Below are 20743 nucleotides of genomic sequence, written 5' to 3' on the forward strand. Positions count from 1 at the left end.
CATCACATCTTATGTTTTTTTGAAAAATAACAATATTTGTTGTTAATCTGTTGCTACGAGATGAGAGGTTTTTTTTCTGGTAACGAACTGCCACGAAGTATAAATCTGATTTTTACTTTTGCTATGATTGTCTGTTTTATACCATCAATCACAAAAAAAACAAACTTTTTCTCTTTTCTGCAAGATTCACCAACTGCAGAATTCTTAGTATTAGACAAGTAGTGTTTCAAAAGAGCAGAAGAAATCTTAGGAATTTTGAACAATAACAATATTTGTTGTTAATCTGTTGCTAAGAGATGAACGAGTTTTCTGGTAACCAAGTGGCACGAAATAAACATCTGGTTTTAACTTTTGCAATATTTACCAACTCTAAATTTGTTGTGTCTAAGCAGATAAGCTGTATTTCAAAAGAGCTTATGTTTTATAAACAATATTGTTAATTTGGTGTTAAGAGATGAGCGGGGTTTTTTTTCTGGTAACGAACTGCCACAAAGTATAAATCAGATTTTTACTTTTGTGATGAATGTCTGTTTTATAATATATTGTTATATATTGTATCGCTGGGTTACAACCGACGAGCACACTTTGGCAGGCCCGGTTGAAATTTCTTCAGAAACTTTCTAGTTTTGTATAAAGTGCAACTTTTAACATAATGAACAGGTTTTGAATCTGTGCATTTCTGACTGATTTTATGATTTATGTTAGCGTGTATTTAAAGACATAACTAAAAAAAAATAAACAATATCTCATAAACTTCAGCTTTGTGCGTACAATGCCACAGGATAAGATGTGGGAAACATGTAAGGGGAATGAATACTTTTGTGAGACACTGATTTGTGGATGGAGACTGTCTGTGCGATGTATAAGAAGATACTCTGCCAAATATATTTTCAAAGACTGCTGCTCAGCACAGAAAAACATTTTTTTCTGCAATTGTCTGTCGTCAAATATGGCTGAGGATTTACATGAACACACAAACCTCTTTAACGTGGTAGGAGCTAAAAAAGCAATCCATCAGTTTAAGAAGACTACAAATAAGGTTGCTATCCAGAGAAGGGATGATCTCGTTCACGGATGAGCGCACAAATGAAATCGAGTCCTATACACATAGGGGGGGAAAAAGGGCATGAGATGGCTTTAACTATCATTAGGTGCTGTAATAAGAGTGTTAAAACAACTCCGCTCTCACCGGCAGGAACCTGGAAAACAGTGAGTTCAGGTGCTCTGTGTATTGTGTCAAGGCCTCAGGAATATGCTTCAGCCAGGAATCTGTGAAGTAGGAGAGCTCTAACAGATTGGGCTCCAAGTAGACCATACCACAGCGAGACGCAGTAGTCGGAGATGCTCCTGCCAGGTCCTGCACCTCAAACATTATAGTCATTTCCTGTTGGGTGGCGAAAACCAGGGGATGTGTTAATGAAAGTAGAAGGAGAAAAACAATGTGGGAGAAATTCCACACTTAAAGAAAGTCGAAAAAACAAACTTCGTACATCAGTGAGATTTATCACTTCCCCACAACTAAGGCACAGTTTCTTGTTGTCATCCAGAACGGTGTTCAAGCCATCCATCCACCCAGCTTCCAGAGGTCCGTCTAACACGTACCACCGTTTCTTTTTGTCCGCCGCCGCTGCTCCTTCACGGAGAATAGCCGGGAGGATACCATCCTTCCTACATGATTTGAAATAAGTCAGAGTTTGAGTCAATTTTTCTTTAATTATTTGTAGCGTATGCTGTGTTTAAAGGACAATGTTGCTACCAGTGCTGGTTGTGAGTCTTGTAGTTTCCATAGAGCTGCGGCATCGTGATGGATTTGGGGTTGAGGACATGAATCTGGACAGCCTGGTAAACGCCGCCCCGGGAAGAGGGCTTGCCTTCCAGAGCTGTTAATGCAGCAGCCAGAACCTCGTAGCACTAAATAAAGAGTTCATGAGAAGAATTAGGTTCAGCTTTTAATGCATGTGTCCATTTGCAATCACAAACCCAAAAAGGTTTATGGGGAAAATATACAAACTAATAGCTGTTTGCAATAAGCTAACCCAACAAATGACTCAACACAACGAATAATATAAGTGGTTTCTCCAAATTCAACTGAAAGCATCACCTATAATTACTGCTGAGGTTTCATAGTTTTTCCACCTCTTCATGTCAAGCATCAACAGTTCTCAGTAGAGCAGCCTAAAAGTGATTTATAGTCAGTCTTCAGCTTCTAGCAGCAAAACTGAAGAATCTTTACCCACTGATGATGGTCAAAACCGTCCGAACAATATTAAATATTCTATAGTTTGAATGTTGCAAACCCAGATTTTCAATAAAGCAAGTCAGGGAACTATGATCAGTTCCTCCGAGATGTTGAGATGTTTTTTGTAATTGTTGCGGCACCTTCTTCAAAAATTTGCAGTCGAAGTTGCAAATTGTTTAAGTTTTATTTTTGCCATAATTACAAAAAACTTTAAATTGTTGCGCATAACCTTCCAAAAAAAGACATGATTTTAACAGTTAATATTTAATATACAAATAACATTTTCAAGTACATTCTTGAAATAGCGCCCTTAGTACAAAAAAAAAATCTTGTTCCGATGGGGGAGCCAAAGTCCAAAAGAAGACTTTTATAGTGGTTATTCAGGTTATGATGAATTGTATAAGCAAATCCTAAAGAACATCTCAAAATGGTTTTGGGTGAAAAAAATTTATGAATTAAATGTTACAATTTTCATCTTGGGATTATTGAATATCCAGTGAAGTCCAAGTTTCAGCTTCTTCTCAGAGAGACTGACATTAGTGAATGAAAGTAGGACTCAGTGTTAAAATTAGAACAAATATTTGTAATGTTAAATTTGTTTTCCTATTTAAACTTTCCTCATTAAAATTGTTTGCTGTGTATTGGAATCACCTAAAGAAATTTTAATTCTATAAATAAATATGATTACACAGAGATGACTTTTATTGCCATAAATAAGTGTTCATGCTTATTGAACTTTTCCCCATTTTGTCACATTAGAACCAGAAGCATACATGTATTTTATTGGCCTTTTTGTGTAACAGACCAACACAAAACAGGAAACCTGAAGTGGAAGGAATAGCATAGATGATTTTCAAAATATTTTGACTTCATTAAAAAGCAGAAGTATGGTGCGCTTTTGTTTTCAGTAACACAAAGATGCTCTAAATTGTATCTCAAAAAAATTTGAACCATCTATTTTCCTTGTATTTCACAATCATTCACTACTTTGTGCTGGTCACGTAAAATTCCAATGAAATACAAGTTGACGGTTGTAAGGTGACCAAACTATGAAGAATTCAACCCCACAAACCTCTATACTATTGGTACTTTTGGAAGGTACTGTACCTTGGTTTTACCAGATGCAGGAGGCCCCACCAGCATTAGACCGTGTCTCGCCACAGTGGTCTGATACAACTGAATGCATTTGTTGATATACCCTGAAATGACCACAGTGCTGTTACAGACTCGCTCCAAAAAGACAGGACGATCCTTGGAATTTTTGCCAATCGAGACACGAACCAAACTCATCTTTGAGGTTCTTTGCTTTGCAGATATCATGCAAGGACTCCTCTAGAACGACATAACCCATGGGCTTTTGTGGTTTCTCATGGAAAAGATCCATGAGAATGGCATTAACGAGTTCCAGGTCGTTCTGTGAAAACTGTGGTATGCTTATTTCATGGATGGCCTGAAGGCAGATTGACCCCTGATAACAGAAATATTAAGGACAGTCAGAATCTTAGTTCATGGCAAACTAGAGCTACACAAAAGAAAAAAACAAACCTCATTAATGTCGGGGTTGTCTCTCCTCAGATGTCCAGCTACAGAGATCACAGCCCTCACAGCTCTTATGTCAAAGTAATAGTGGTCCTTCGAAATAAATCCCAAATAAATTTTAATTTATTTCAAAGTTGAAACAAAATAATGAAAATGATATAAATTCATATCTTTTCGAAACTCAAACCTGAGACGCTAGCTGATCAAATAAGAGCCTGAAAAACGTATGAATCTTCTTGGAGAGGGCATTGGCATTTGAAAAGCCTAACGAATACAAGGAGATCTCCGCAATCATATCATATTCAGGGATCACCATGGATACGGGGCGGAACAGTTTCTGCAGGGAATGTCAAGTTATTTGTTGGATCCAACGTACTTTTTCTCAGTGATACATAGTTATTTGGATTTCAATCATGATTACACACCTTCAGATTGGCAGGTATTTTATTGCAAGGAGTGTGACCAAAGTTCATGGTAAAGAATATGGCACAGGAAGAGACTAAAGGAATCTCCATTCCGCCAAATACAAAATTCTCAGCCTAGAAAAAAAAAACAACAGTCATTTTAGGGTTAGGGTTACTCAACACGTACCACCGTTAAAGGTGTTACGTTAAACTCAACCCTAACCCTATCCTATTATTAACCGAAAAACTAGCCAACAGATTAACTCTAAACTTTACTGATATTTGTCAAGCAGAAACATCTTAACTTTTCACATGATGATGCAAGAAGCAATTTTTTTTAGCTGCAGATGCGTCCTTTGCTACAAATGATTGAATTAAGCATACACTAAGGGAATGCTGTTATTGAATTTTAGGAAATAAGATGTTTATCATTTTATTTTAAAAAACTAATCGAATCACTTGATTATTTGCATTTTTAACAAATTTCTAATTTGGTATGAAATGAGCTCTAGTGTTCGTAATAAAAATCTGCTGAATGTGCCAATTTCTTTCATCCCATCAATCGATTTATCGTCAGAACAAATGGATAGAATTTTCTATTACTGAAATAATTGTTAGCTGCAGCTCTGAACGAGATATGATTCTAACAGGAAGTAGAATGTAAATAATCAGGGCATTCGGTTTTTGCCTGTTGCTGTTGGGCCCTTTGTATTGTAGAGATCTGCTGTGCCACGACAGAGAGAACCTCCACCTGAACGCGAGCGATGTCATCCAAAATAGCCCAAGCACCCGAGCTGTAAAACAAAACAGATAACAAATCTTACGTGAGTGACGGCATGTGTCGTTCTTTTTCATCATACTCTTTCACACTAGCTCGCTTTTTTCTTTTTTTCTCTCTTTTTTACCTGGCTACCCCTTTAAGAAACCTTTCTACTGCGAAGGATTTGAGTTTATCGGAGCAGTTGAAAACCACGGTGTGCATGGCCAGAGCATTTCCGAGATCTTTAATGGTTTCTGTTTTCCCTGAGCCTGTTGCGCCTATGACCCCGCCTCCCAGCTTGCGATGCAGCGCTCCTGTAAGGCCGAGGTAGCATCTAGAAGAGCCAGAAGCTGGGTTTCAGTGGTTGCGCTGTGTAACAAGCAGAGTGCATCGGTAAAAACCATCCAATTCGAGCACTACCTGTTAGTGAGTGGGGTGATCACCATTCGACTAGAGTTGCCAAGATATTCATATCCATATAAGAACTCTGCGTTCATTACATGGATGTGCAGCTCCTCATTTGTCCAGTAATATCTGCAAATAAATATAGTAGTCAAATAAATTCTACACAACAATGTCAAGTGGTAAAAGTGTGTTTGTAAAGTAAAGCAAACCTAAGCTGGCTGATCCACTCAAAGTCGTTGATGGTTGAAACTTTCTGCTCCACCAGTTTGGAAACGACATCTTTTGCGTGGACTTCTATCACAATGAGGGAGGACAGAACGGCCTGCTGCATCTTAGAGACACCTCCCCTCATTAGCTGCACTAAGTCAACAAGCTACATAAGCAAAACGATAAAAAGGTCAGAAATAGTCAAATCAAGTCTGCACGATGTTCAGAAGAGCAGTTCATTAAAAGTAATGTAAACTTAAATCAACAAATTGCGGCTAATCAAACTGGTATGTGGGTTTAGTGCTAGTGAACCTGATTCTGTAGTAGAGGAAGAACTTTATTCAATAGTCTCTTCTCCAAAGTGGTAGACACCTCAGCAGTCCAGAAAACCAGAAAGCTAGCAATCGCCACTTGACCAGGGCATGAAAACACCCACTCAACATGTGGTTGCTATGCAGGGAGAGGGTGAATATGAAGCTTTTAAAAGTGCTTCAGTAAAACTAAAATATCTTGTGAGACACAACAACAAACAAATCAATCAACTTACCTCAGAATAATCTTGGAGAGCACTTTCAATGCCATCTCTCAAAGTGGTCTTCATGGACTTTTCTAAGTCCCTCAGCCAGTTGTCCACTTTCCCAGCTGTTGATACTGGCAGTGAGAGTTGGACTTTTTCTTCTTCTTTAGAGTACATATGCGTTATCTGTAGGTCTGACTCAAACTGCAGCTAAAGGCAAACAGAAAACTTAGTCACTAATCTTTTTCTTCGGTTGTTGTGGAGTACTTAGAGAATCGAGCCAAAGCAAACCTGTGAGATGTTCTCAAAGCATTTGTGCAGTTGTAGTTGTATAGCAGTGGGATCTTTGGACTGGGATAAAATCTGCAGAAGCTCAACATCTGACAGGAAGAAATACCTACATACAAAAGTTATGCACAATGCAAACAGAATGATTAGCAGTCAGTATTGATAATAAAGTGCAGCATTATGTGAATGCTTTGTTATGACGGAAAGCAATTCTATGAAGTTATTCTCAAGCTCAAGGCATGGATGAATACAAATGCATGTCACACTATTTAGATTTATACATCAATAAAAATTGAGATGTATTTTTTTCTTCCTCAGCCAAAGCTTTGTCTTGGCCTATACCTGATAATCCTCACAAAATTCACCAAAGTTTCTTATTGTAATGTGACAAAATGCTTGCAAAAGTGTGGAGAAAAAACAAACACAAAAATTATATATATGAGAACAGGTGGTTTAACCTTTAAATGAAAAAAACATTTTGAGATGTTCTGTACTGTACATGCAGTTCAAGTTAACTTCAATGACCAACCTGAAATTATGTTTTTGCAGTTTGACCCCACTTCAGGACATCATTTTATTTGTATTAAGAGTACTATTCAAGAAGGTACTTTAAAAATCTTATTTGCACTTTAAATATTAACTATGTTAAAATCTTGTCTTCTTTAAAAAGGTTATATGCAGCAATTTGAACTTTCTTGTAAGATCATCTTATGGCAAAAATACAGCATGAAAATTATTTGCAACTCTGACCGTAACTTTATGAAAAAGATGCTGCAAAATCAGTCATTTTAGGCTGCAACAATCACAAAACATAACATTACAACATCCTGGAAGGACTGACTTATTATGACCAGAAAGAGTTGGGTGCCTCTCCATTTTGATGATTTCTTACCTTGGAAAAGAATTTCGTTTTTCCTCCAAGTATTTTTTGAGTCCTTTCTGAGCACTTTGCAAAAACATGTTGTAGCGCTTCAGTTTACTTAGGAGCTGAACATTTTGGCACATTTCAATCACCTAAAAATAAACACATACATGTTGTCCATTATTAACACTGGTGCTAAGTTGGTGTATTACACGTTTTAGCTGTGCATTCAAAAAAGGCAAAACATAAAAGTTCAAACATTTTGCTCTCTGTCGACATTGCTCATGACGCTTCTCCAGCGCTGCTCTATGTGCTTGTACGTATTTCCTTGCTTGAGCTTATGCTTGACCTCATCGCAGCTAAAGATGGGTTCCAATGTCAACCAAGCACACTGGCATTCCAGCCACTCTTCCAGCACATCCTGGATTCGAATATGAAAAGGAAAAGGCAGCAATAAAAGAAGATGAGACAGAGGAAAAATATTATGAACCTAATATTTGGTTTTGTTTGTACTTGAGTTAGCCTGAGCTTTTTCTCCCAGGTGTTGAGGCGGCTCTCAAAGACTTTTTTGACCGGGGACAAGGACAGGTTCTGAGTTTTGGCAATATGGTCATCCAGCCTCTGGAATATTTCATCTGGGACCTTTAGGATGGATTTTTCAGCCTCCTTGTCGAAAAGCGAATCAAATTCAACTGTCGCCCACTCCTCTTCCATCATTTCCAGAGCCTAGAGGAAAAGGCGGAGAAACAGGGGCAACTTCAGTAAAGATATCCCTAGACAGACTAGGAGTTAATATGTAGCTTCTTTGGTAATGTGCACAACAATGAAAAATAATTTAAGTTTTAGCAATGGGTCCAATAAAAATGAGCAATCTGACAACAATTTATAGACATTACCTAACAAAGACCTTATGGATCACTATATGCATCACCTGTTCAATGCTGTATTCTTGTCCGGCAGTCTGGGCCACACTAACTATTTCATCCAAGTGGTCCTGAATGCCAAGCTCAATGTAGCGAGCAAGACTCATGTTTGCTTTTGGTCGAACTGTTATGTTAATGTTTTCTGAAATCATCTCCCAGTGGTAGCTCTTCATTCCCGGGCTCCTTAGGCACTGAATCAGAAGGGAGAACGGCTGGAACTCCTTTATCCTGGTAAGCATTACACTTGTCATTGTTTGGACCTCTAATATTGTGTAGGAGAACAGACCATCCCAGAACACGAACAAACAAACAAAAAAATAAATAAATCAGACAAGTTAGTCACTTTTTTTTGATATTAGAAGATTTTCTAAGGTAACAAATCAGTTGCCAACCAATATTGCCCTCGAACTGTTTAATTAAACCACTCATGGTTTGTAGGGCTTCTGTGACAAGACGGTCAAGCGGCTCAGAGTCGATTGAAGTAAGCGGGTCATTGAACCAGCCATCTGTCCAACGTAGCCAGTCAGACGTGGTGGTCCAGAGCTTCTCAAAAGGCTTGAAGTCATTCATTAGCTTAATCAGATGATCAAACTGTAATAAAAATCCATAATTTGTAGTTTAAAAAAAACAAAACAACTAACAACAAAAGCAGGTACTCCCTGCCATATTTTGAGTGATTCCTATCAATTGCACTCTCACTGAAGCTCTCTAATAAACCCACATTTGAAATTGGTAGACCAAGCAGATGCTCTCTGTTGTTGTAGGTTTCTGACAAACTCTGGCACTGCTTGAATTGTGCTTTTGCGCGCTTCGCTTTGTTGGCGATCTCATGGGCGAGGTCGAGGTCGTCATATCCCACAAACTCAGCAACGACACTCTGTTCACAAAGGTATATATAAAGTTAAGACCTGCTTTAAGACATGTACAGTGTGTTGCAAAATATTCAATGTGTAGCACGAGGGGCGGGTGGGTAGGGGTGGACGATATGGGCCTAAAAGTCCTGATATTTTGTGGTACTATCATGATAACGATAAAAGGTACAATGACAACTATTTATTGCATCTTTCTTAAGATAACTGTATGATTGTGTGTCACAGCAATTAAAGTCCTTAAAGCAAATACTGAGTCCAAAAATAAGGAGAGTTTTGGGGTGTTTTAAACATAACCAATTGTGACAACGATTAATTAAAATTTTTATCACAATAGGAAATTTATCACAATAAATGCTTTATATATTCTGAAAAGAAGAAGGGGAAAAAGTGTAAAACTGTAGATATGTAGATCTGGTGGAGAAACACCTCAACATACTTGCAACTGTATCTACAGTGAAAAGTGGGTTAACAAAAGCATTGAAATTTGTGTTTTTGTAAGGCGACTCAATGTGGAAAAGTTCAAGGAGTACTAGTACTTTTCCAGGTCGTTGTAAAATGGGAAGAAGAGTGCGGAACATCTTTAGGAAGCAACCAGACAGTTATCCAGATAATACCTTTTCCGTATGGACTCAAAACATATCGTGATTGATAAAAAGAGATAGAAAACCTGCAGTGCGTCAATTTGCTCCTCCAGTTTGTTTTGGTCTGATAGTTGGATCTTGTTGAAGCGCTTCTCATCTTCCTCATGCTGGGCATGTACTCTCTCCACTTGACAGTTTATCTTTAGTGGCCACCCAACAGCTGTCCACCTGCACAAAAGAGCCACCGCAACAGGACCAATAACTCCTTAGATCCAGTTTGGGATCTAAGTTACACCTTAGATCCCAAACTGAAAACAGCAAATCAAGTCAAAGCGTAGTCTTATGATGGCTTTGCATCTCCATAGGTGTTGCGACAACAACAGGGGCACAGAGCCTCTGTAAGAAGAAAGTCTATTTTTGTAAATGTTTCTAGGACTCACTTTTACTGTGCACTCATATCCTAAACCATAAAGAAAAAAATCTTTAAATGTAATTAAAGTGAAGAGTCTCCTCATAATCTTAAATTGACCATGTAAGATTACTCATAGATTTGAGCAGTTTTTCAAAACTCACCCACAAAACAAACCTCTCCCAATAGAGCAAATTTTGAATTGCGACAAAAAGAAAAGTCCTGGAATCAGCCACTAAATTTCAAAGAAAGCCTTTTTACATTCAGTTTCATGTAATTTCAAAATGCAAAGTACTTTGAAGGACAGACGGACGGATGTGTTGATGGATGGATCGATGCATGGATCTTTGTTGGGTTAAATCATTCTACTTTGAGGACCACGTCACAGAAAATAAAGTGTTATGAAGCAGCTGTTTAGCCTTTATCAACTTCCATTTCTAAAACTAAGTCAGATCTGCAAAATACTAAAATTCATAACTTTTCCATACTTTTCAGGACTCTGATTAAATCCTGCAAAGTTAATGCATACAATTTCAGCATAATGAATACACACTTACTTTTTGCTAAAATCCTCGTTAGAAATGTGGAAGCTGAGGTCTTCCAGTACGTCGTAGTCCATCAAGATTTTGGAAAGTTGCTCCTGTTGTTAATAGGTTGTGAAGATAATTTGTGTAAATCTTAACTTATTATTGAACATAAACATGCTTAAACTCACTAAGGTGTGCAGTTTTGTACCTTGTAACTCTTAACCTGGTCAGGGATTTCTTTCATCCATTCCCTCTTTTCAGTCAGTTCCTCAATGCTGTTGGGTCTCTCCTGTAGCATTCTGCTTATGAGAATGCACTTTTCACTGGCCTAAATACACACACACACACACCCGCACACACACACAGAAAATAATATATGCTTTTCAGTAGAGTGCTACTACTGAACTCTGGCACATTACAGCAGCATGTGAAAAGTAAAAAGAAGGGGATTTTTGGCCGCCAAACAAATGACTTACATCTTCAATTTCTTTTGAAAGCATCAGAGCAAGATTTTCCAGGAGTGCGTTGGCCAAAAACTTCCGCTTCTTAATGAGTGCTTGTCGCACAGCTTGCACACGGACAAAAAATGGACCAATAACAATGTAGGATGGCAGCGAGTACTCAAGCTTCTCCATTTTCTTAAGATGATATTCGACCTGTTTCTTCACCTCTTGAGGGGCCAGCTCTGCATTAAGGGTCCTGAGGCATTAATGAAATAAGAATTTATCATTCAGAGGACAGAATCACTTCATTTTGAACTAAAGCAGAAATAAGACTGAAATGAATTTTGTCAAATCCTAAAGTCAAACAGGCAAAAATGGTATCAAAGTTTGAAACAACTCTCCGACCTAATCCATAAAAACGGCAACAACAACAAAAGAAAAACAAGAAAAATAACAAACAATTCAAAATAAAATAACTTATTTTGAGCATCATCTCTGAAACATTTTCCATTTTCATTCCAGGCTTATGTGCATATGGAATGTGGAACCCACTCACTATAGCTCTTTGAGTTACCTTACTTATTCAGAATCCCCTTTTGCAATGATCTTTCATAGAATATGAAATATTCTATTTTGAAAGATAATTTAACCTGATCTAATGGTCAACATAATCCCTTTTTCCTGACTGGCTTAGTTTCCTTAATGTTGTGGAGCATCCAGTTTCAGTAATCTAAATTGAAACTTTGAACTTGAAAACTATTATAAAGCTTTCTTTTGAAAAACTGACTCATTTCTTGTGATTGGTTTAAATATATCAGCATTCCAAAGCCCACGTTTGAAATTATATACGCTTTTAATCTGAAAGTCAACATATTCTTTGGGAAAGAGTTACTCTTACTTTGGTGGGTAGCAATGACATTTACTTTTAATGTCCACTTTTAAAGGGACATGCCTAGTGCATGCAGAGTAGCTGGTTGTCATGGTAATTTCCAGTTTTCTGCTTTTTCAACCAAGCTTGCAAAAGATGATGCCATGTTGCTAATGAATCTATAGCTGAGTGACAAAACAGGGATCTCAAAGTCTGCTATTTTGCCAGGCACCAATGGAAATCAACTTACTTGAAAGCGTCTATGTCCAAATTGTGTATGTCCAAGTATTTTTTATATCTGGCAGCGTAGGCTCTGAGAGGTATTGTTGCTTTCTTTAGAACATTCCGGACTTTTTCCTCCAGCTCTGACACTTCTTTGTCGTAGAAACACATTGGCTCGATTAACAAGCTGCCCCTGATGACCAGTTTCTTCATCACAAACTGGTGAGAGGAAGAACCAAGCTAAATCTTTGACGTCACGATGACCTATGTTTATGTCGATATCAGAGTGTTTGATTTTCAATGTAAATGCGCAAGAAATGTTTGCTTTCTGCTTACCCTATAAAGCTGCGGAATTTTGTGTGTGACCAAAATGGCAGATTTGAACAGTTTTGTGACGAAAGACTCGAAATCTTCAAGTGGAGTACTGTAATGAACCCCGGTATGGTCCAGAATCAGATCCACAAGGAACAGAGGATTCTTCCTTGACCTCAATAAAGATAGATGTAGAAAAATTACTCACAAAGTACTGAATAGCAATCAAAATATGTGCACCTTGCAGATACTTTGTTAGATTTTCATTAGTACAATTATTTTATCAGGGAAATGATCATCTGAGTACCTGTAGTTGATCTTACCTGTAGGGGCTACTGATCAGGTCTTTTCCCCAGACCAGGTCCTGAGTAAACGCCTTGCCACATTGACAAGAGTCCAGAAGGAACTTGCTCAGGTTTTTCAGTGAATCTAACACAAGGGTGCGCAAGGAGTTCCTCATTCTGAAGACCACCTGTTTCATCAGTCTGTATATGATTTCGTCAGACTCAAACTCAGGGCGGCCCTTAGAGAGGCAACTGCTAGCGAAGCAGATGCTGTCGCTGAGTGAGATGACCCACTTCTCCTGGAGATACATGATTATCTAGAAAAGGTGAAAGCGTGTTGGTCCTTTCTTTTAATCCATTTGATGAAGAATGTGTGTGGCAAAAGACAGTTTCAAGCATCAGGGTTTGACAGCTACAGAGTAGGGCTGCCCCTAGCTATTTTTTATTTTATTTTATTTTATAAATTCTTCAATCATTCAACAATCCATTCAACAAAAAGCTCATTTGTTAAATTTTATTATACAAAATGTTCACTTTTTTTTTTTTTTCCACAGAACATTTCTGTATTTTTATTACAATCACTTTTTGGAGACATTTTTATTATTACTAACTAGGGCTGTCAATGTTAATACGTTTATGCATGCCATTCATCTAAAAAGTTTAATATTACATAATGCAGACTAATCGCATGATCTATTTTTGACTTAAAAGCCTCTCTGCCACGCAGCGCTACAAAACAGAGCGTTAAATGGTCTTGTACTGCGGTCAACAATTCCGACTTGAAAACGCAAGTGAAAAGATGAGTGAGGAGAGTCTAACTGGTGTGCTCCGTGTCAAATTTCGCTTTAACAAGCACGGCGATGGACGTTTGGATACAACCAAGGTAGAATGTAGCCCACTTACTGCAATGGATGAATTACCCTTCCACTGAAATATAACCAGTATAACCAGTTTGTAGTTAACGTTTCTAAATTACATTTAAAATAAAAAACTTCTTTTGAACCTTCCTGAATGTGAAAATCTAGAAAACTGAGATGTTTGGTTTTAGGCAATGAAACATTTTCTTTTAAAAACGTGCATGTTTATATTTCAAGCTTACAAAGTTAAGCAGAGTGATTAATCAGAGCGTTAGATTTTTAATCCATTGACAGCACTTTTAATAACAGAAGACTGAGATGGAAAAGCCTGTCTGTACTGCGAGCTTACTTACCCCATTTTGAACTTGAGACTGGATGCGTTCAAATTCATCCACTCGCTGTAGTTTGATGATCATCACGTCGAACAGCCTCATGTCTGTCACTTTGTGGCACGTGTCCAAAATGTCATGTATCACAGCGATCACCTCAGGTAGGTTTAGCAGAGAGCTCTGGGCGAATTCACTTTGCTTTACCTTATAGTGAAGGGGAGGAACTGGAATGCATACTGTACGAGTAAAAGAAGCCAGGGTTTAGTTTCTGAGAGTGTCCCTTCATGTTCATAAAAAAAAAAGTACATGTTTAAAAAAAAGGATCTTACTGTTTTCTGGTATACACTTAGGATCTTTTTGTGGCAATATTATGTCTGAAAACTCCTCTGAGTAGGTCATCACAGTATTGTCAAACACCATGCGGTTCATAACCCGGTCATATTCCAGCTTGGCCTGGTTCTCTAAGTTTTTTATACAACTCTCAAATCTGCACATGAAAACAGAGACTTCTTTTACCCTTTTCTGGGTTCTGCTTTTGATTGATCTGTCATAAAAGCATTGCAAACAGGCAACAACGAAGGGACTGACTAGGAATGACATTACTCACAATTTCCCCTTAAAGCCGCAAGCAGACTTTACAAGTTCCTTGATCCGTTGCAGACTGGCATGACTGAGGGACGGATTTGCCTCCCAGATGGGCATGCAGTCTACAGACGTGCTGTACAGGAGTTGAATTTCTCCGTCCTTTCTCAAACGAAGAGCAGACTCGATTCGGTCTGCAAAGATTCGAGGATCCTCGGCTTTGAACAACAGCCTGATCCTCGGGATCCAGTGCTTAGTGCCTCCATACAAAATGGTCAAGCCTGTGGCAAAGTGGTTAGTTTATCAAAAACTAAAAACCAAAAAAAAAAAAAACATACAGCTGTAGTCAGATGTTTTCATATACTGTATATAAAGCCATGTATTCATCACTCTCTGACATTAAATAAAACTAAATATTTCCTGTTTTAGGTCAGATGGGATTGCTAAAATTATTGCTGTTTGCTCACTGACAAAATTAAGATTTTTTTTTCTGTCAAATTCTAAAGATTAGATTAATTTCATTACTAATTTGTGCAATTGTCAGTTTTTAACTATGTGACTTGTGGGACATGTTTTCACAACAGTTTGGTAGGATTTTGCCCATTTATCCAGTCAGAACTGGTTTTGGCTGAGTCAGGTTTGTTATCTGACTTCCTAGCACACAATTTTTTTACCTATGCTTACGTTTTCCTTTTTTTTTTCTTTTTTTTTGTAATAAAATTAGGGTTTTCTGATGGTCACTCCAATACATTGCCTTTGTTTCCCTTAAGTAACCTTGTTTTGGGGAATCCTTAACAGTAGTTGTCCATGAAGACATTTTTTTTATTTTCCTTATGATGCCATTATATAACCAGTCCCTTCTGCTGCAAATCAACATACTGTTACTCCCGTACCTCGCAGTGGGAATGATGTTCTCAGGATTGCAGGCCTCCTCCTTTTTCTTCCAAATGAACAATGGTCATTATGGCCACACAATTTAATTTCAGTTTCATGACAAAAAAACAGAAAAATGTCCCCAAAATTTAAGTTCTTTGTTCCTGAGTGCTGTTGCAAACAATCTGCCTTTAATGTTACTTTTGGCTTCATTAGCTCTAAGTAGTTCTTCTGCTCTTGTTAATGCAGGACCCGTTACCATGGATAGGGACTTTCTCTTATTAGCATCAGCAGCATATGCACAAGGTCCTTTGCTTTTGCTCAAATTGATATATGCATATTTTGCACCAAGACATGAAATGTTTAAACCAAGTTTATTTGACATTTGTAAGATAAAAACACAAAAATTAAAGAGTAGACTTGAGTTAGAGGACCTCAGTGATCTGAATTGTTCTTCAGGTGATAGAAGGCTGAATTTATTATTGTCTTTATGCGTCGCTGAAGGTTAAAGTCTAGCTTCATCACTACAACCAGATTTCGGGCCTTATTAGGAAGTTTCTAGCTGAAATAAAGGAAGCTGTAGCTGAAATAAAGGAAGCTGTACAAGAACTCTTGATTGTTCTTCTCTACGTCCAAAGATAACTTCAGTTTTGTTTCTGTCTGTCTGAAAAACGTTATGGCACATCTACGCTTTGATTTGATCTACACAACAACTCCACGCATGGATGCAATATAGAACCATGTGTCATCTGCGTAGTTATATTAACTAATCTTATTATAATCTCAGCTAGCAGGAGAATGTGTATATTAAAAAAGGAGGGCTGCAGAACCTTGGGGTATCCCACATGTGACTTCTGTCCGCTCTGATGAAAAGCTACCTACTCACACAAAGAGTCCCTGTTGTTTAGGTAAGACTCTTCTGACTCTGATTAGCCAGACAGTGTGAACAAAAGATTGTGTTTATGCAAATATCTCCTGTCAAAAATATATCAAGTACTGTTACTACGCTACACAAGAAAACAAACAAATCAAATGACTTACTTTTCTTGTGTCTTTTTTTAACAGGTTTAACTTCCTCATCTTCCTGAGGGCTGTCTTCGAGCAAGTTCTCCTCCTCTTTCTCCTCCTCCTCATGTTCCTCCTCATGTTCCTCCTCATGTTCCTCGTCATGTTCCTCCTCCTCCTCTTCCTTTTCCTCCTTAAGAACCTCCTCCACTAAGTACTGACATTTTTCCGCAGAATAGTCAAGAACCCCAACTAAATGCCATTTGTACTCAGGGTATGAACTTTCTGAATCACGTTGGAAAAAAGACAAAGACACAAATTGTGACTAAAACTATATAAAAAATCTATTAATTTATATTGTAGAGAAATAATTTTACACCAAAGACAATGTAATCACCAGTAAGCAGCAAGGCCAATGCAGGAATAGGCTTTCGATTACACCATCCTTTGATTCTGCCCAGAGAGAGCCAGCTTTCTGGTGTCCGGCATTCGAAATCATCATTGTCAAATATCTCATAAAATGCAAAAAAAAATACAAAACCCAGATCAAATAAAAAGAACAAGGGGGATGTGGGCATTTTGAAAAACGCAATACATATATGTGAGATGGTTGCCATAGAAGTAGCAGCAGCAACACTATATTTACCTCAAGTGGCAGAAAGGGTGATACCAGCTTGTATGACTTAGGAACAGAATCATCCTGCTTGTCTGGCTTTACTGGCATCAAGTTGTTAGACCTTATGCCTTTTGCTGCCAGGAGTTGAAGTAAGTCTAAAATCAAGTATCCTCTACGGAGTCTGTTAACAGAAATAAAAAAAAGACTTTAAATTGATTTATTATTTGATAAAAAAAAAGAAGAACATTCTTTATAATCTTTACCACAAAAACAGCTCATACCTTTCTTCCACTAACTGTCGAGGAGCTTGTCCAGGGATGGTTATGTAGGGAATCTGAACTTTGGGTGTGTCGCCACCGACGGCGAAATAAGGATCTTCTTGAAGACTGTTGTCAATGCACAGGTCCCATGGAGACGTGAAAACACCAACTATGATACATAGCGTGGAGAGGACTTTCTTTTACTGTGACACAATTACGTTATTTTAAGTAGAACTACTGTGTGCTTATTTGAAACGTACAATCCGTACGGCTGTTTGCAAAAATATTCCTACCTCTTGAAATTTGTTCTTTCACTTTTTATGTTAAACTAAAAAATTCAATGACTTTTTATTTTATTTTATAAATTGGTAGACGTTTCAGTCCAAAGCGAGCGTAGGAGATGCCCTCTGAAGAGCTGGGTCTTTATGAGTTTCTTGAAGACAGACAAGGATGCCCCTCTTTGCAGGACAACATCGCTGACTTAAATTTGATGAATCTAAGGGTGACAGTGGAGCTGGAGAAAAGTGGCGTGTACTTAATTTGTACTTTATGTGACTGCCGACCACAAAGTAGCATATCATTGTGAAGTGGGAAGAAAAAAAGAGAAAATGTGATTTTCACATTTTTGGCAAAGAAAAAAAAACCCTCACATAACTATTTATATAATAAAATTCAGCATAACCCGTTGTCTTCAAAAGTTATCTACTTATTAAATAGACTCCACTTGCATCCAAGGTTTGTTGGAGAACATTAGTGAAAAAAGACACAGGATGTTACTTACCTAGAACAGGAAAACACACAAAGTTATTGGCTGGGTTTTGAACCCAGGACCTTCTTGCTGCTACTTAGAACTAAAATATAGTTCAGTCCTGCTTAATAGTAAATACTGGAATTGCATTTTGTCATATTTTCAATTAAATTCATAATTACTGATGCTCATGGAACAAACTATAGGAAAACATATTCAAACAGTAAAATCCTGCTGTGTGTTTATAAGGTTTGCTCAAATAATCCGTTTATTAAGTATTACAAATCCCAATTCTTTATGTAATGGCTACACATAATATACAATTCCTAAAAGCCATACAAAACTTTCCCAATTTTCTTGTGTGAAAACTTTGGATAAGTATATCACTTCCCATCCACCTCACAATTATAGAATACTTTGTGTTGTAGCATTAGAATCTCAATATAATAAAGTGATGTTAGTTGTTTGATGTGAGAAAACGTTCAGGTAACAGCAATATATCTGGAATGCTCGTATTTGCGTACACATAAATGCTGCAGTAATTCACTTAAAAGCTACAATATCCTCACCCTCGGATGTCTTCTGAATAGCAAAATCCAGTCCGGAGGTGAAGGTCGAGTCATGGGTCATTAGTTGTCTAACTCTGTGCCTTACAAAAGAAGGCTTTTCTCCCGGAGGTTTTGTGGGTAACATTGGTGGCTTCGGACCTTTCCTGTCTAAATTTAAAGGACTGCTGCCACGTCATCAACGGCAGGATTCCAAAGCTAGTAAGCGCAAACTCAACGGCTGTTAAACGGTTGGCTTTTTCGATTCGTTGCTACGAAATTGTCTTAAAAAAAAAAAAAAAAAAAAAAGAAAAGTTAAATGAAATGAAATAAATACAGTGCCCTACCGTAAACTGTAACGCCGACCCAACTTATTTTATATAAAAGTCAAAGCTAGCGTCGTGCTGAACGCCACAAATCTCGGCTCAGTTATCCACAGTAACAGTAAAGTTACTCGCTGTTGCCATGGAGATTCAGTGCGGCTGTATGCTTGGACCGTAGGAGGCGCTGTTGCGTATTTACAGCTCAACTTGTCCCAAGTACACCTCGCTGCAGCAAACAGAATGGGGCGGGGACGGACAACTGTCAGTCTCATACCTTATATGGAAATGGGACTATTTCATTCCGGAAATGAAGGGGGCGCTAGTGACACTATTTCCTGTACCGATCGTGTTATAATAATTATACTAATAATAACGTATTTTATTTGAGAACGCCTTCTAAAACACCCAAGAACACTTTCAACATTAAAAATACAAATTAAATAGTAAAGAAATGGCTACAAAACGTGATATGTCACGTGGTAAGTCACCTTTTTATTTCCAAATCTTTATTAAACCTTTATTTAAAATTATATTAGTAACAAACAATCTAGAATAAGCAACAATAAGGAAACATTATGGAGATGTATTTATCTATCCTTACACCCAATCTTTCTCAAACAAAAGTAATAAAACATGAATCAAATCAATATTTTGGAGACAAATGTACATTACATTAAGAGCACATTTATCCATCCATTAATTATCATGATTGATCCCTATAGTCGGGTCATGAGGGCTGCTGACCCTGGACAGATCGCCAGTCCGTCGCAGATTAAGAAAACAGATATAAACAAATGAAGTTCAAATAATATATTTTGTGAATGGTACTCTTAAAATAAATAAGTTACAAACTAAAATATAATAGGCTCTGGCTTATTAAATAAGAACTAGATGGAAAAGAGGTTTGGTCGGTAAAACATTTAGTCAACAATTTTGGCCAACTTAGTATGTCCATTCACAGCGCACTTTTGTTGTTTATTTGCCAAATATTTTTCTTATTATTCACATTGTGAATATAATTTACAAACAAACCAAAGGACTTCTGAACTTCTAACAAGTGCCATTCTGAAAACTAGAATATTTTTGGTTGCAGGTGACCTGGCTCAGGTATTATCATTGTTTACCATAATGTCTCATTGGAAACTTTTGCTATAAGGACTCCAGTTCAACCAGTAAACTGATTGGTGTCCCACTATTCCATTTATAAATTCCATATCAATTCTATCAATTATAATTGATTCATAAAATAAAGCCCTTAAATATCCAATTGTTGCAAAACCCAAAGAGATTAATTAAAACTTTAAATGTAGTTTCAACCTGGAAAGACTCACACAGAGAGAAAGTAGGTTTTAGAAAGTTTATTTGACAAGAAATAATCTTTGGGGCTCGGACCCTGGCAGTAGACACTGCGCTGGTAACTGCCAGAGAGAATGATCTTTTTTCTATATGAAAACCTTTTTGAATAAAGTCACTGGTTACATAAATTAAACCAGTGTGTAAATTCTAACTATAACTGTCTTCATCTCACCTGCTCAGCCAATCACCTGATCATGTGTCTCCATCCCAGTCTAACGGCGCCGGGCTCATCTCCTCCACCCTTCATAAAGTCCGGCTTGATGTGTGCAACTGCTCCTCATCTGAGCTTCCATCACCTCCACCCCGACTACACCTTCGCTCTGCTCGTTTAATCTTGTTTGTATCTGAACAATGTTTCTGTATGTGCTTGCTTTATTACAAAAAAACCCCAAGTTGATTCTGACTGTTAAAACATAAACAACTTAGCTGTATGTCAGGTTTGTAAAAAAAATTTGTATTGATTCCAGTCATTGTTCAAAAAGTATAGGAAACATTGCATTTACACATATAAAATATTGCAAGTTATTAGCTTTGCTTGCATTTAAAATGTTTAAAACAAGGTTGTCCTATTGTTAAATAACGCTGTT

At 37.6% G+C, this 20743-nt stretch overlaps 1 protein-coding gene across 1 annotated transcript in view; it reads right to left on the bottom strand.

Annotated features, from left to right (window-relative positions):
• dnah1 (dynein, axonemal, heavy chain 1) overlaps window positions 1-18893 on the bottom strand; it is a 40649-nt gene extending 21756 nt beyond the window's left edge. Inside the window, exons 1-37 of the mRNA XM_032548822.1 lie at window positions 18502-18893; window positions 17206-17353; window positions 16955-17105; window positions 16706-16820; window positions 16345-16593; window positions 14456-14711; window positions 14178-14335; window positions 13873-14084; window positions 12702-12979; window positions 12403-12553; window positions 12095-12285; window positions 11010-11232; window positions 10742-10861; window positions 10564-10646; window positions 9684-9825; window positions 8866-9021; window positions 8537-8735; window positions 8153-8406; window positions 7735-7947; window positions 7481-7642; window positions 7252-7373; window positions 6363-6468; window positions 6102-6281; window positions 5867-6004; window positions 5557-5720; window positions 5363-5476; window positions 5088-5276; window positions 4871-4976; window positions 4204-4317; window positions 3966-4115; window positions 3785-3871; window positions 3521-3707; window positions 3347-3438; window positions 1757-1911; window positions 1491-1668; window positions 1190-1384; window positions 980-1099 (exon numbers count right to left, since the gene is read on the bottom strand). Coding sequence (XP_032404713.1) covers window positions 980-1099; window positions 1190-1384; window positions 1491-1668; window positions 1757-1911; window positions 3347-3438; window positions 3521-3707; window positions 3785-3871; window positions 3966-4115; window positions 4204-4317; window positions 4871-4976; window positions 5088-5276; window positions 5363-5476; window positions 5557-5720; window positions 5867-6004; window positions 6102-6281; window positions 6363-6468; window positions 7252-7373; window positions 7481-7642; window positions 7735-7947; window positions 8153-8406; window positions 8537-8735; window positions 8866-9021; window positions 9684-9825; window positions 10564-10646; window positions 10742-10861; window positions 11010-11232; window positions 12095-12285; window positions 12403-12553; window positions 12702-12979; window positions 13873-14084; window positions 14178-14335; window positions 14456-14711; window positions 16345-16593; window positions 16706-16820; window positions 16955-17105; window positions 17206-17353; window positions 18502-18625 — 5982 coding nt within the window. The 5' untranslated portion in view covers window positions 18626-18893. The remainder of the gene's footprint in view (window positions 1-979; window positions 1100-1189; window positions 1385-1490; window positions 1669-1756; window positions 1912-3346; window positions 3439-3520; window positions 3708-3784; window positions 3872-3965; window positions 4116-4203; window positions 4318-4870; window positions 4977-5087; window positions 5277-5362; window positions 5477-5556; window positions 5721-5866; window positions 6005-6101; window positions 6282-6362; window positions 6469-7251; window positions 7374-7480; window positions 7643-7734; window positions 7948-8152; window positions 8407-8536; window positions 8736-8865; window positions 9022-9683; window positions 9826-10563; window positions 10647-10741; window positions 10862-11009; window positions 11233-12094; window positions 12286-12402; window positions 12554-12701; window positions 12980-13872; window positions 14085-14177; window positions 14336-14455; window positions 14712-16344; window positions 16594-16705; window positions 16821-16954; window positions 17106-17205; window positions 17354-18501) is intronic.
• Between the last annotated feature and the right edge of the window lie 1850 nt (window positions 18894-20743).

Source organism: Xiphophorus hellerii, chromosome 20, assembly GCF_003331165.1.
Source record: "Xiphophorus hellerii strain 12219 chromosome 20, Xiphophorus_hellerii-4.1, whole genome shotgun sequence".
Classification (NCBI taxonomy): domain Eukaryota; kingdom Metazoa; phylum Chordata; class Actinopteri; order Cyprinodontiformes; family Poeciliidae; genus Xiphophorus; species Xiphophorus hellerii.